The sequence below is a fragment of the Salvelinus fontinalis genome, chromosome 1 (assembly GCF_029448725.1).
Source record: "Salvelinus fontinalis isolate EN_2023a chromosome 1, ASM2944872v1, whole genome shotgun sequence".
Lineage (NCBI taxonomy): Eukaryota > Metazoa > Chordata > Actinopteri > Salmoniformes > Salmonidae > Salvelinus > Salvelinus fontinalis.
This window is the reverse complement of record NC_074665.1, coordinates 90,147,497-90,160,746: the sequence shown is the minus strand read 5'-3', so window position 1 is coordinate 90,160,746 and position 13,250 is coordinate 90,147,497. Positions and strand designations below refer to the sequence as shown.

General features: G+C 47.4%; 1 protein-coding gene across 5 annotated transcripts in view; it reads right to left on the bottom strand.

Moving 5' to 3' along the window:
* Positions 1-13,250, bottom strand: part of LOC129863576 (protein TANC2-like) — a 589,624-nt gene that overhangs the window by 272,445 nt on the left and 303,929 nt on the right. For all 5 annotated transcript variants that reach the window (XM_055935646.1, XM_055935654.1, XM_055935661.1 and 2 more), the window contains one exon: positions 3,760-3,908. In XM_055935646.1, the coding sequence (XP_055791621.1) occupies positions 3,760-3,908 (149 nt within the window). The remainder of the gene's footprint in view (positions 1-3,759; positions 3,909-13,250) is intronic.

Here is a 13,250-nt window from a genome sequence, read left to right as displayed (position 1 = left end):
CCAAGACAACATTGAATGTTCCTGAGTGGCCTAGATACAGTTTTGATTTAACCATCGTGTAGTCTTAATATTCTGTATACTCCCCCTGTCCTAAGGGTAAAAAATGACCCGCCTTCACTAAACCCCTAAAATAAAGCAGCTTAATTGACTTTTAAACCCCAAATCTATTTTGCATGAAGAAACAACCTGTCATTCATCACAAACTTTGTGAATATCTGGGTTTTCCCTCTTCACAATGCAGAAAGACTGCATTTAATCAGTGGACACCACTCGTTTTTATTACAACACACCTGTCATAATTGTTTTTTTTACTAAAGTAGAGTTTTATTATTATTGTCACGATCGTCTTCGTGAGAGAGAGTGGACCAAGGCGCAGCGTGTGCAAAATACATCTCTTTTATTATAGAGAAGGGAAAAAACATGCAACGAACACTATTACAAAAACGAAAACAAAACAACAAACGATCGTGAAGCTAAATACGTAAGTGCAACCACAAGCTACAAACGTACAACATAGACAACACCCCACAAAAGCCTACTGCCTATGGCTGCCTTAAATATGGCTCCCAATCAGAGACAATGAATGACAGCTGTCTCTGATTGAGAACCAATCTAGGCAGCCATAGACATAACTAGACAACATTACTCTATTCTGCCCCATACACATACAACACCCCTAGACACTACAAAACACATACATTCCCCATGTCACACCCTGACCTAACTAAAAAACATAAAGAAAACAAAGAATACTAAGGCCAGGGCGTGACAATTATAATTATTGCTAAAGGTACTGCATAAGTGTAAAAATAATTTTTTAGCAAGAGATAGCACTTGTGTAGACTATGAAAGTAGCAGAAATGTGCAGAAAGTAGTTTTGATTGCATTTTATTGAAGGGAAACAATAACAGTCTTGAACTTTTTTGGCAACATAGTAATATATTCTTATATACTGTACAATGAGGAATTCAACTACAAAATACTAGCCTTGTCCCATTTTTTTAACCATTGCCCCTACCCACAAGGTGTATAAACAACAACAATCATTATGAATAAAATAAGATAATCGTTACAAAAACGTGAAGAACATAAATCAATCAACTCTAATTAGCACATGTAGGACAGTGTGTGCGTGGATTTTGCAGATGTATTTCTCACATGTGCAGCACATAGTATTTGTTTTACAGTCCTTCTTTGGGGAGCATCATTGACATCTCCTCCTCTTGCCTGCCCCAGCTGCAGCCTCAAGTGGATCAGAACAAGATTCAGCCCCCTGAACAGCTTTCACAAGCGCTGCAGAGGCTGCTGTGCGGGGGAGGCGCTTCCTTCTTTGAATGTGTGGGGTTACAAGTGCCTTTCCCAGCAGCTCCAGGAACACCCTCCTCTTGTTCCGCTTATCAGGCATCCAGGTATGGTTGATCTTGTTCCAAATCACGAAGGCATTGTATGAGGACACATCAATGATGTTATGGAAGATGACCAGGAGCCAGCGGGCAGTCATCCTCCTGCAGCTGTCAGTTCCAATCACCTTGTCCAGGATGTCCACACCTCCTTTGTTGTGGTTGTAGTCCAGGATGATGGCTGGCTTCCTGTCCTCACGATCACTGATCTCAGCCGTTTTGTGCAGTGTGATCAGGAGGACCACATTCTTGTTACTCTTCGGGAGGTAAGAAACTAGAGTGGTGGTGGGGGTGAAGGCTAACTTTGATGAGAAGGCCTGTCTCCCCCTTGTTGTGAGGAGTGCAGGGGGGAGCTCAGGCTTGTTCTTTCTAACTGTGCCAACCATGGTGATCTTCCTCTTTAGGAGCTGCTGGCTGAGTTCAATCAGTAGCACACATAATCTCAATGACCAGTGTGTGTGTGTGTGTGTGTGTGTGTGTGTGTGTGTGTGTGTGTGTGTGTGTGTGTGTGTGTGTGTGTGTGTGTGTGTGTGTGCGTGCGTGCGTGCGTGCGTGCGTGCGTGCGTGCGTGCGTGCGTGCGTTTTATAACTGCCGGGTCAAAAATGACCCTAAGACAATCTTTGTACCCTGGTGGTGTACAGCTTTCATGGAAATATGAACAAAGACGATGTTTCACTTTTTCTAATGTTGGGGTCACTCTAGGAAAAGTCATCAAATTTCAAGCTGAAAAAATCTAATTTAGGGAGTTTTCTCTGCTGTTTAACATAGTGGAGGGTCATTTTTGACCCTTAAGACAACACAAGGGTTCAATCAGCTCTATGGTAAGACTTGGAAATGGTTGTCTAGCAATATTCAACAACCAACTTGACAGAGGTTGAATAATGTTTTAAAGAATAATGTGCAAATATTGTACAATCCAGGTGTGCAAAGCTCTTAGAGACTTACCCAGAAAGACTCCATAATCACTGCCAAAGGTCTACTCAGTGGGTTGTATACTTATTTAATTAAGATATATTAGCGTTTTATTTTTCAGAAATGTTTTGCAAATGTTCACATTTTTCTTCCATTTTTCTGACAGAGTATTTTGTGTAGATCGTTGACAAAGAATTGCAATTAAATCCATTTTAATCCCACAACAAAATGTGGAAAAAGTAAAGGGGTGTGAATACTTTCTGAAGGCACTGTATATGTATATATCTAAGAGCCATTTAGCAGCCGAGATTCAGTCAGTGGTGAGAGAAATATGAGGCTTATTCAACCTGCTGGTTATCAGCACACTAAAGCAGCGGAATATATTAACGAACGACGACTGTTTTGAAGTTTTGATGTGTCGAGCGGAATAAATAATCTAGGAACTTTGTTATAAAAGGGCCTAATTAGGGCGGAAGAGTTTATGCTTGGAAAAACTGACAAATTGGGAATGTAAAGTGCAATTTAGTGAGTGTCTTTTTATCTGTGGACCTGGCTTACAGAGATGTATAGCAACAGGCTGTAAACAAGAAGCTCATCAAACTGTCAGGTTGTCACATTCTGACCATAGTTCTTGTGTGTTTTGCTTGTTTTAGTGTTGGTCAGGACGTGAGCTGGGTGGGCATTCTATGTTGTGTGTCTAGTTTGTCTGTTTCTATGTTTGGCCTAATATGGTTCCCAATCAGAGGCAGGTGTTTTGTGTTGTCTCTGATTGGGAATCATATTTAGGTGGCTTGTTGTGTGTTGGGATTTTGTGGGTGGTTTTTTCCTGTCTTTGTGTTTTCTCTGCACCAGATAGGGCTGTATCGGTTTGCCACATTTTGTATCGTTGTAAGTGTTCACAGTTTCGTTTTATTAAACATGTTGAGCACTGGCTACGCTGCGTGTTGGTCCGATCCCTGTTACACCCTCTCTTCTCGTGAAGAGGAGGAAGGCTGCCGTTACACAGGTAAAGGGAAGTCATCACATCCCAGGTATGTCTGGGCTCCCGAGTGGTGCAGCGGTCTAAGGCACTGCATCTCAGTGCAAGAGGCTACACTACAGTCCCTGATTCAAATCCAGGCTGGATCACATCCGGCCGTGATTGGGAGTCCCATAGGGTGGCGCACAATTGGTCCAGCGTCGTCCGGGTTTTGCCGGGGTAGGCTGTCATTGTAAATAAGAATTTGTTCTTAACTGACTTGCCTAGATAAAGGTTAAATAAAAAAATCACAAAAATGTAAAATGTGTGTTTCCCAAATGGGATCAGAAATAGAGGAACACCGATTGGAATCTCAAGATATCACGAATATGGAGAGACATTTTTCCTCCCCAGCACCATTTCCTCAGGGATAGCAGTGGTAGAGAGAGGAGAGGTTAGCATTGTGGGATGGCCAAACACACACACACCTGTCTATTGTCTCGTTCGTCCATGCTGTAATGTTGTCTGTCTGGCCCCTCACTAGTTTTGTCTCCCAACAGGAAGCCCAGGCGCGTCATCAATGTGTTGGCTGCCTCATCCACCGAAGGAGGGGGCCCCAGCTCCCTGCTTGACTCCCCTATAGAGAGAAGGAGAGAGGGAGAGAGCAAGAGAGATAGAGGGAAATAATGAAGAGAGAGAGAGGGGGAAAGAGAGGGGAGAGAGAAGGAGGAAGAGAGAGAAGGAGTATGTGTAAAACAGAGTAAACCAACTGGCTTTACCTGGTAGGCAACCACACTTCGGATAGAAACTAGACCAGAGAAGGAGCACATGAAAATGACAAGATTCACAAGGAAACCTTGCAGCAAACTGATGGATAAATGTCCTGTACGTGTTCAAGTCCCAACCCCAACATTTTTTAAATACCAATACCAATCACAAAAACTAAAACTAAAAGAGAAAACAAATGGGAGAAGGCATAGAGTAGAGTAGGGTAGAAACCGAGTAGAGTAGGGTAGAGTAGAGTAGGGTAGAAACCGAGTAGGGTAAGGTTGAAACCGAGTAGGATAGACTAGAGTAGGGTAGAGTTGAAACCATGTAGGGTAGACTAGAGTAGGGTAGGGTTGAGTACAGTAGAGTAGGGAAGGGTTGAGCGCAGTAGAGTAGGTAGAGTACAGTGGAGTACAGTAGGGTAGAGTACAGTGGAGTACAGTAGGGTAGAGTACAGTAGGGTAGAGTACAGTAGGGTACAGTAGGGTAGAGTACAGTAGGGTACAGTAGGGTAGAGTACAGTAGGGTAGAGTACAGTGGAGTACAGTAGGGTAGAGTACAGTAGGGTAGAGTACAGTAGGGTAGAGTACAGTAGGGTAGAGTACAGTGGAGTACAGTAGGGTAGAGTACAGTGAAGTACAGTAGGGTAGAGTACAGTGGAGTACAGTAGGGTAGAGTACAGTGGAGTACAGTAGGGTAGAGTACAGTGGAGTACAGTAGGGTAGAGTACAGTAGGGTAGAGTACAGTAGGGTAGAGTACAGTAGGGTAGAGTACAGTAGGGTAGAGTACAGTGGAGTACAGTAGGGTAGAGTACAGTAGGGTAGAGTACAGTGGAGCACAGTAGGGTAGAGTACAGTAGGGTAGAGTACAGTAGGGTAGAGTACAGTAGGGTAGAGTACAGTGGAGTACAGTAGGGTAGAGTACAGTAGGGTAGAGTACAGTGGAGTACAGTAGGGTAGAGTACAGTGGAGTACAGTACAGTGGAGTACAGTAGGGTAGAGTACAGTGGAGTACAGTAGAGTAGAGTACAGTGGAGTACAGTAGGGTAGAGTACAGTAGGGTAGAGTACAGTGGAGTACAGTACAGTGGAGTACAGTAGGGTAGAGTACAGTAGGGTAGAGTACAGTAGGGTAGAGTACAGTGGAGTACAGTAGGGTAGAGTACAGTAGGGTAGAGTACAGTAGGGTATAGTATAGTGGAGTACAGTAGGGTAGAGTACAGTGGAGTACAGTAGAGTAGAGTACAGTAGGGTAGAGTACAGTAGGGTAGAGTACAGTAGGGTAGAGTACAGTGGAGTACAGTAGGGTAGAGTACAGTAGGGTAGAGTACAGTGGAGTACAGTAGGGTAGAGTACAGTAGGGTAGAGTACAGTGGAGTACAGTAGGTTAGAGTACAGTAGGGTAGAGTACAGTGGAGTAAAGTAGGGTAGAGTACAGTGGAGTACAGTAGGGTAGAGTACAGTAGGGTAGAGTACAGTGGAGTACAGTAGGGTAGAGTACAGTAGGGTAGAAAACAGTGGAGTACAGTAGGGTAGAGTACAATAGGGTAGAGTACAGTGGAGTACAGTAGGGTAGAGTACAGTACGGTAGAGTACAGTGGAGTACAGTAGGGTAGAGTACAGTAGGGTAGAGTACAGTAGGGTAGAGTACAGTGGAGTACAGTAGGGTAGAGTACAGTAGGGTAGAGTACAGTAGGGTAGAGTACAGTGGAGTACAGTAGGGTAGAGTACAGTAGGGTAGAGTACAGTGGAGTACAGTAGGGTAGAGTACAGTAGGGTAGAGTACAGTGGAGTACAGTAGGGTAGAGTACAGTAGGGTAGAGTACAGTGGAGTACAGTAGGGTAGAGTACAGTAGGGTAGAGTACAGTGGAGTAAAGTAGGGTAGAGTACAGTGGAGTACAGTAGGGTAGAGTACAGTAGGGTAGAGTACAGTGGAGTACAGTAGGGTAGAGTACAGTGGAGTACAGTAGGGTAGAGTACAATAGGGTAGAGTACAGTGGAGTACAGTAGGGTAGAGTACAGTAGGGTAGAGTACAGTGGGTAGAGTACAGTGGAGTACAGTAGGGTAGAGTACAGTAGGGTAGAGTACAGTAGGGTAGAGTACAGTGGAGTACAGTAGGGTAGAGTACAGTAGGGTAGAGTACAGTGGAGTACAGTAGGGTAGAGTACAGTGGAGTACAGTAGGGTAGAGTACAGTAGGGTAGAGTACAGTAGGGTACAGTAGGGTAGAGTACAGTAGGGTAGAGTACAGTAGGGTAGAGTACAGTAGGGTAGAGTACAGTAGGGTAGAGTACAGTGGAGTACAGTAGGGTAGAGTACAGTAGGGTAGAGTACAGTAGGGTAGAGTACAGTAGGGTAGAGTACAGTAGGGTAGAGTACAGTGGAGTACAGTAGGGTAGAGTACAGTAGGGTAGAGTACAGTAGGGTAGAGTACAGTAGGGTAGAGTACAGTAGGGTAGAGTACAGTAGGGTAGAGTACAGTAGGGTAGAGTACAGTGGAGTACAGTAGGGTAGAGTACAGTGGAGTACAGTAGGGTAGAGTACAGTGGAGTACAGTAGGGTAGAGTACAGTAAGGTAGAGCAGGGTGCAGTATGCAGTATGAGTCAGGTTTTTTGGTCTCCTTGCTTGCACACGCTTTTTCAGTTCTGCCCACAAATGTTCTATAGGATTGAGGTCAGGGCTTTGTGATGGCCACTCCAATACCTTGACTTTGTTGACCTTAAGCCATTTTGCCACAACTTTTGAAGCATGCTTGGGGTCATTGTCCATTTGGAAGTCCCATTTGCGACCAACCTTTAACTTCCTGACAGATGTCTTGAGATGTCGCTTCAATAATCCACATAATTTTCCGCCCTCATGATGCCATCTATTTTGTGAAGTGCACCAGTCCCTCCTGCAGCAAAGCCCCCCCACAACATGATGCTGTCACCCCCGTGCTTCACGGCTGTGATGGTGTTCTTCGGCTTACAAGCCTCCCCCTTTTTCCTCCAAACATAATGATGGTCATTATGGTCAAACAGTTCTATTTTTGTTTCATCAGACCAGAGGACATTTCTCCAAAAAGTACGATCTTTGTCCCCATGTGCAGTTGCAAACCGTAGTCTGGCTTTTTATGTGTCACGTTCCTGACCTGTTTCTGTTAGTTTTTGTATGTGTTAGTTGGTCAGGACGTGAGTTTGGGTGGGCAGTCTATGTTTTCTGTTTCTATGTTTGTTTAAGGGGTGACCTAATATGGCTCTCAATTAGAGGCAGGTGGTTTTCATTTCCTCCGATTGAGAGTCATATTAAGGTAGGTGTTTTCACATTGTTTGTTGTGGGTGGTTGTCTCCTGTGTCTGTGTATGTCGTTGCGCCACATGGGACTGTTTCGGTTTTGTTTGTTTGTTCGTTTTATGTAGGCAGTTTTCGTGTTCATGCGTTCTTCGTGTTTCATGTGAGTTCGTAGTTCAGGTCTGTCTACATCGTTTATTTGTTTTGTAACTTCAAGTGTTCGTTCGTGTTTTCTGTTTTGTTTAATTAAACATCATGTCATATTCAAACGCTGCGTTTTGGTCGAATCCCTGCTCCTCCTCTTCGGATGAAGAGGAGGAGGAAAACCGTTACATTATGGCAGTTTTGGAGCAGTGGCTTCTTCCTTGCTGAGCAGCCTTTCAGGTTATGTCGAAATAGGACTCATTTTACTGTGGATATAGATACATATGTACCCGTTTCCTCGAGCATCTTCACAAGGTCCTTTGCTGTTGTTCTGGGATTGATTTGCACTTTTTGCACCAAAATACGTTCATCTCAAGGAGACTGAACACGTCTCCTTCCTGAGCGGTATGACGGTTGCGTGGTCCCATGGTGTTTATACTTGCATACTATTGTTTGTACAGATGAACATGGTACCTTCAGGCATTTGAAATTGCTCCCAAGGATGAACCAGACTTGTGGAGGACTACCATTTTTTTCTGAGGTCTTGGCTGATTTCTTTTGATTTTCCCATGATGTCAAGCAAAGAGGCACTGAGTTTGAAGGTAGGCCTTGAAATACATCCACAGGTACACCTCCAATTGACTCAAATGATGTCAATTAGCCTATCAGAATGACGTAATTTTCTGGAGTTTTCCAAGCTGTTTAAAGGCACAGTCAACTTAGTGTATGTAAACTTCTGACCCACTGGAATTGTGACACAATGAATTATAAGTGAAATAATTTGTCTGTAAACAATTGTTGGAAAAATGACTTGTGTCATGCACAAAGTAGATGTCTTAACCGACTTGCCAAAACTATAGTGTGTTTGCTATGTAATTCATTCATACTACATGAACAACGATGCACACACATGCAACTGCAGTAATCACCATACACATTATAGGACCCTCAGGAGTCTGCATTTGAGATCTGGTGTGAAAATACAACCCATCTACACACAGTAAAGTTGGTCTGGGAGGCCATTGTAGCCTGTACAACTCATCTACACACAGTAAAGTTGGTCTGGGAGGCCATTGTAGCCTGTACAACTCATCTACACACAGTAAAGTTGGTCTGGGAGGCCATTGTAGCCTGTACAACTCATCTACACACAGTAAAGTTGGTCTGGGAGGCCATTGTAGCCTGTACAACTCATCTACAAACAGTAAAGTTGGTCTGGGAGGCCATTGTAGCCTGTACAACCCATCTACACACAGTAAAGTTGGTCTGGGAGGCCATTGTAGCCTGTACAACTCATCTACACACAGTAAAGTTGGTCTGGGAGGCCATTGTAGCCTGTACAACTCATCTACACACAGTAAAGTTGGTCTGGGAGGCCATTGTAGCCTGTACAACTCATCTACACACAGTAAAGTTGGTCTGGGAGGCCATTGTAGCCTGTACAACTCATCTACACACAGTAAAGTTGGTCTGGGAGGCCATTGTAGCCTGTACAACCCATCTACACACAGTAAAGTTGGTCTGGGAGGCCATTGTAGCCTGTACAACCCATCTACACACATCCACCATCACAGGGGGCTCCTAACATCCACCATCACAGGGGGCTCCTAACATCCACCATCACAGGGGGCTCCTAACATCCACCATCACAGGGGGCTCCTAACATCCACCATCACAGGGGGCTCCTAACATCCACCATCACAGGGACTCCTAACATTCACCATCACAGGGACTCCTAACATCCACCATCACAGGGGGCTCCTAACATCCACCATCACAGGGGGCTCCTAACATCCACCATCACAGGGGGCTCCTAACATCCACCATCACAGGGACTCCTAACATCCACCATCACAGGGGGCTCCTAACATTCACCATCACAGGGGGCTCCTAACATTCACCATCACAGGGGGCTCCTAACATCCACCATCACAGGGACTCCTAACATTCACCTCACAGGGGGCTCCTAACATCCACCATCACAGGGGGCTCCTAACATCCACCATCACAGGGGGCTCCTAACATTCACCATCACAGGGGACTCCTAACATCCACCATCACAGGGACTCCTAACATCCACCATCACAGGGGGCTCCTAACATTCACCATCACAGGGGGCTCCTAACATCCACCATCACAGGGACTCCTAACATTCACCATCACAGGGACTCCTAACATCCACCATCACAGGGACTCCTAACATTCACCATCCCAGGGACTCCTAACATCCACCATCACAGGGACTCCTAACATTCACCATCACAGGGACTCCTAACATTCACCATCACAGGGGGCTCCTAACATCCACCATCACAGGGGACTCCTAACATTCACCATCACAGGGGGCTCCTAACATTCACCTCACAGGGACTCCTAACATTCACCATCACAGGGACTCCTAACATTCACCATCACAGGGACTCCTAACACTCACCATCACAGGGGGCTCCTAACATCCACCATCACAGGGGACTCCTAACATCCACCATCACAGGGGACTCCTAACATTCACCATCACAGGGGGCTCCTAACATTCACCTCACAGGGGCTCCTAACAGGCAGAGAAAGACAGACAGACAGACAGACAGACAGACAGACAGACAGACAGACAGACAGACAGACAGACAGACAGACAGACAGACAGACAGACAGACAGACAGACAGACAGACTATCACAGCAGGTGTGTGTGTCTTTTGATTTAGGTCTGATACATGGCTTCTTTTGAATATATTTACTTGAGCATACCGACATTGCAACATACTGTTTGTTATTGAATTTATCCAAGTGACATATTGATCTTGGAGAGCTTTCAAAGCAAAAAGACAAGGGATTTCACTGAATTAGAAACATGCACTACTCTGCTACACAATTTGAATATGAAAAAAATATATATATATAAAGTAAGCTTGTGTGTTTGCCCTCCTCTCCTCTCCTCTCCCAGTCCTCCTCAATCAGATTCCTGAGCTGCGGAGAGAGAGGAGGGGAGAGAAGAGACGCAGATGGTTGCCATGATAACTATCTGCCAGTGCAAAAGGCAGCGAGGAGGAATGTGTTCCTTTGCGGACGCACCTGGTTCTATATCCGTTTGCAGCCTTTTGGGAGGAGAGAGGAGATAGCAAAAGTGTGGAGCAAGCAGGGGAGAACCAATCCTCCATTCCACAGCAGAGCAGGGGAGCTTCATACCTCCATTCCACAGGTGAGCAGGGGAGAACCAACCCTCCATACCACAGGTGAGCAGGGGAAAACCAACCCTCCATACCACAGGTGAGCAGGGGAGAACCAACCCTTCATACCACCGGTGAGCAGGTTGAGAACCAACCCTCCATTCCACAGGTGAGCAGGGGAGAACCAACCCTCCATACCTACATACCACAGGAGAGCAGGGGAAAACCAACCTTCCATACCACAGGTGAGCAGGGGAGAACCAACCCTCCTTTCCACAGATGAGCAGGGGAGAACCAACCCTCCATACCACAGGTGAGCAGGGGAGAACCAACCCTCCATACCACAGGTGAGCAGGGGAGAACCAACCCTCCATACAACAGGTGAGCAGGGGAGAACCAACCCTCCATACCACAGGTGAGCAGGGGAGAACCAACCCTCCTTTCCACAGATGAGCAGGGGAGAACCAACCCTCCATACCACAGGTGAGCAGGGGAGAACCAATCCTCCATAACACAGGTGAGCAGGGGAGAACCAATCCTCCATACCACAGCAGATCAGGGGAGAACCAATCCTCCATACCACAGGTGAGCAGGGGAGAACCAACCCTCCATATCACAGGTGAGCAAGGGAGAACCAACCCTCCATACAACAGGTGAGCAGGGGAGAACCAACCCTCCATATCACAGGTGAGCAGGGGAGAACCAATCCTCCATAACACAGGTGAGCAGGGGAGAACCAATCCTCCATACCACAGCAGATCAGGGGAGAACCAACCCTCCATACCACAGGTGAGCAGGGGAGAACCAACCCTCCATACAACAGGTGAGCAGGGGAGAACCAACCTTCCATACCACAGGTGAGCAGGGGAGCCCTATACCCCCATACCACAGGAGAGCAGGAGAGAACCAACCCTCCATACCACAGGAGAGCAGGAGAGAACCAACCCTCCATACCACAGGTGAGCAGGGGAGCCCCATACCTCCATACCACAGGAGAGCAGGAGAGAACCAACCCTCCATAACACAGGAGAGCAGGGGAGCCCCATACCTCCATACCACAGGAGAGCAGGAGAGAACCAACCCTCCCTACCCCAGGAGAGCAGGGGAGAACCAATCCTCCATACCACAGGAGAGCAGGGGAGAACCAACCCTCCATACCACAGGAGAGCAGGAGAGAACCAACCCTCCCTACCACAGGAGAGCAGGGGAGCCCCATACCTCCATACCACAGGAGAGCAGGGGAGAACCAATCCTCCATACCACAGGAGAGCAGGGGAGAACCAACCCTCCATACCACAGGAGAGCAGGAGAGAACCAATCCTCCATACCACAGGAGAGCAGGGGAGAACCAACCCTCCATACCACAGGAGAGCAGGAGAGAACCAACCCTCCATACCACAGGAGAGCAGGAGAGAACCAATCCTCCATACCACAGGAGAGCAGGGGAGAACCAACCCTCCATACAACAGGAGAGCAGGAGAGAACCAACCCTCCCTACCACAGGAGAGCAGGGGAGAACCAATCCTCCATACCACTGGAGAGCAGGAGAGAACCAACCCTCCCTACCACAGGAGAGCAGGGGAGAACCAACCCTCCATACCACAGGAGAGCAGGGGAGCCCCATACCCCCATACCACAGGAGAGCAGGGGAGAACCAACCCTCCATACCACAGGAGAGCAGGGGAGAACCAACCCTCCATACCACAGGAGAGCAGGGGAGCCCCATACCTCCATACCACAGGAGAGCAGGGGAGAACCAACCCTCCATACCACAGGAGAGCAGGGGAGAACCAATCCTCCATACCACAGGAGAGCAGGGGAGAACCAACCCTCCATACAACAGGAGAGCAGGGGAGAACCAACCCTCCATACCACAGGAGAGCAGGGGAGAACCAATCCTCCATACCACAGGAGAGCAGGGGAGAACCAACCCTCCATACAACAGGAGAGCAGGGGAGAACCAACCCTCCATACCACAGGAGAGCAGGGGAGAACCAACCCTCCATACAACAGGAGAGCAGGGGAGCCCCATACCCCCATACCGCAGGAGAGCAGGGGAGAACCAACCCTCCATACCACAGGAGAGCAGGGGAGAACCAACCCTCCATACCACAGGAGAGCAGGGGAGCCCCATACCTCCATACCACAGGAGAGCGGGGGAGAACCAACCCTCCATACCACAGGAGAGCAGGGGAGAACCAATCCTCCATACCACAGGAGAGCAGGGGAGAACCAACCCTCCATACAACAGGAGAGCAGGGGAGAACCAACCCTCCATACAACAGGAGAGCAGGGGAGAACCAACCCTCCATACCACAGGAGAGCAGGGGAGCCCTATACCCCCATACCACCGGTGAGCAGGTTGAGAACCAACCCTCCATACAACAGGAGAGCAGGGGAGAACCAATCCTCCATACCACAGGAGAGCAGGGGAGAACCAACCCTCCATACCTACATACCAAAGGAGAGCAGGGGAGAACCAACCCTCCATACCACAGGAGAGCAGGGGAGAACCAACCCTCCATACCACAGGAGAGCAGGGGAGAACCAACCCTCCATACCACAGGAGAGCAGGGGAGAACCAATCCTCCATACCACAGGAGAGCAGGGGAGAACCAATCCTCCATACCAC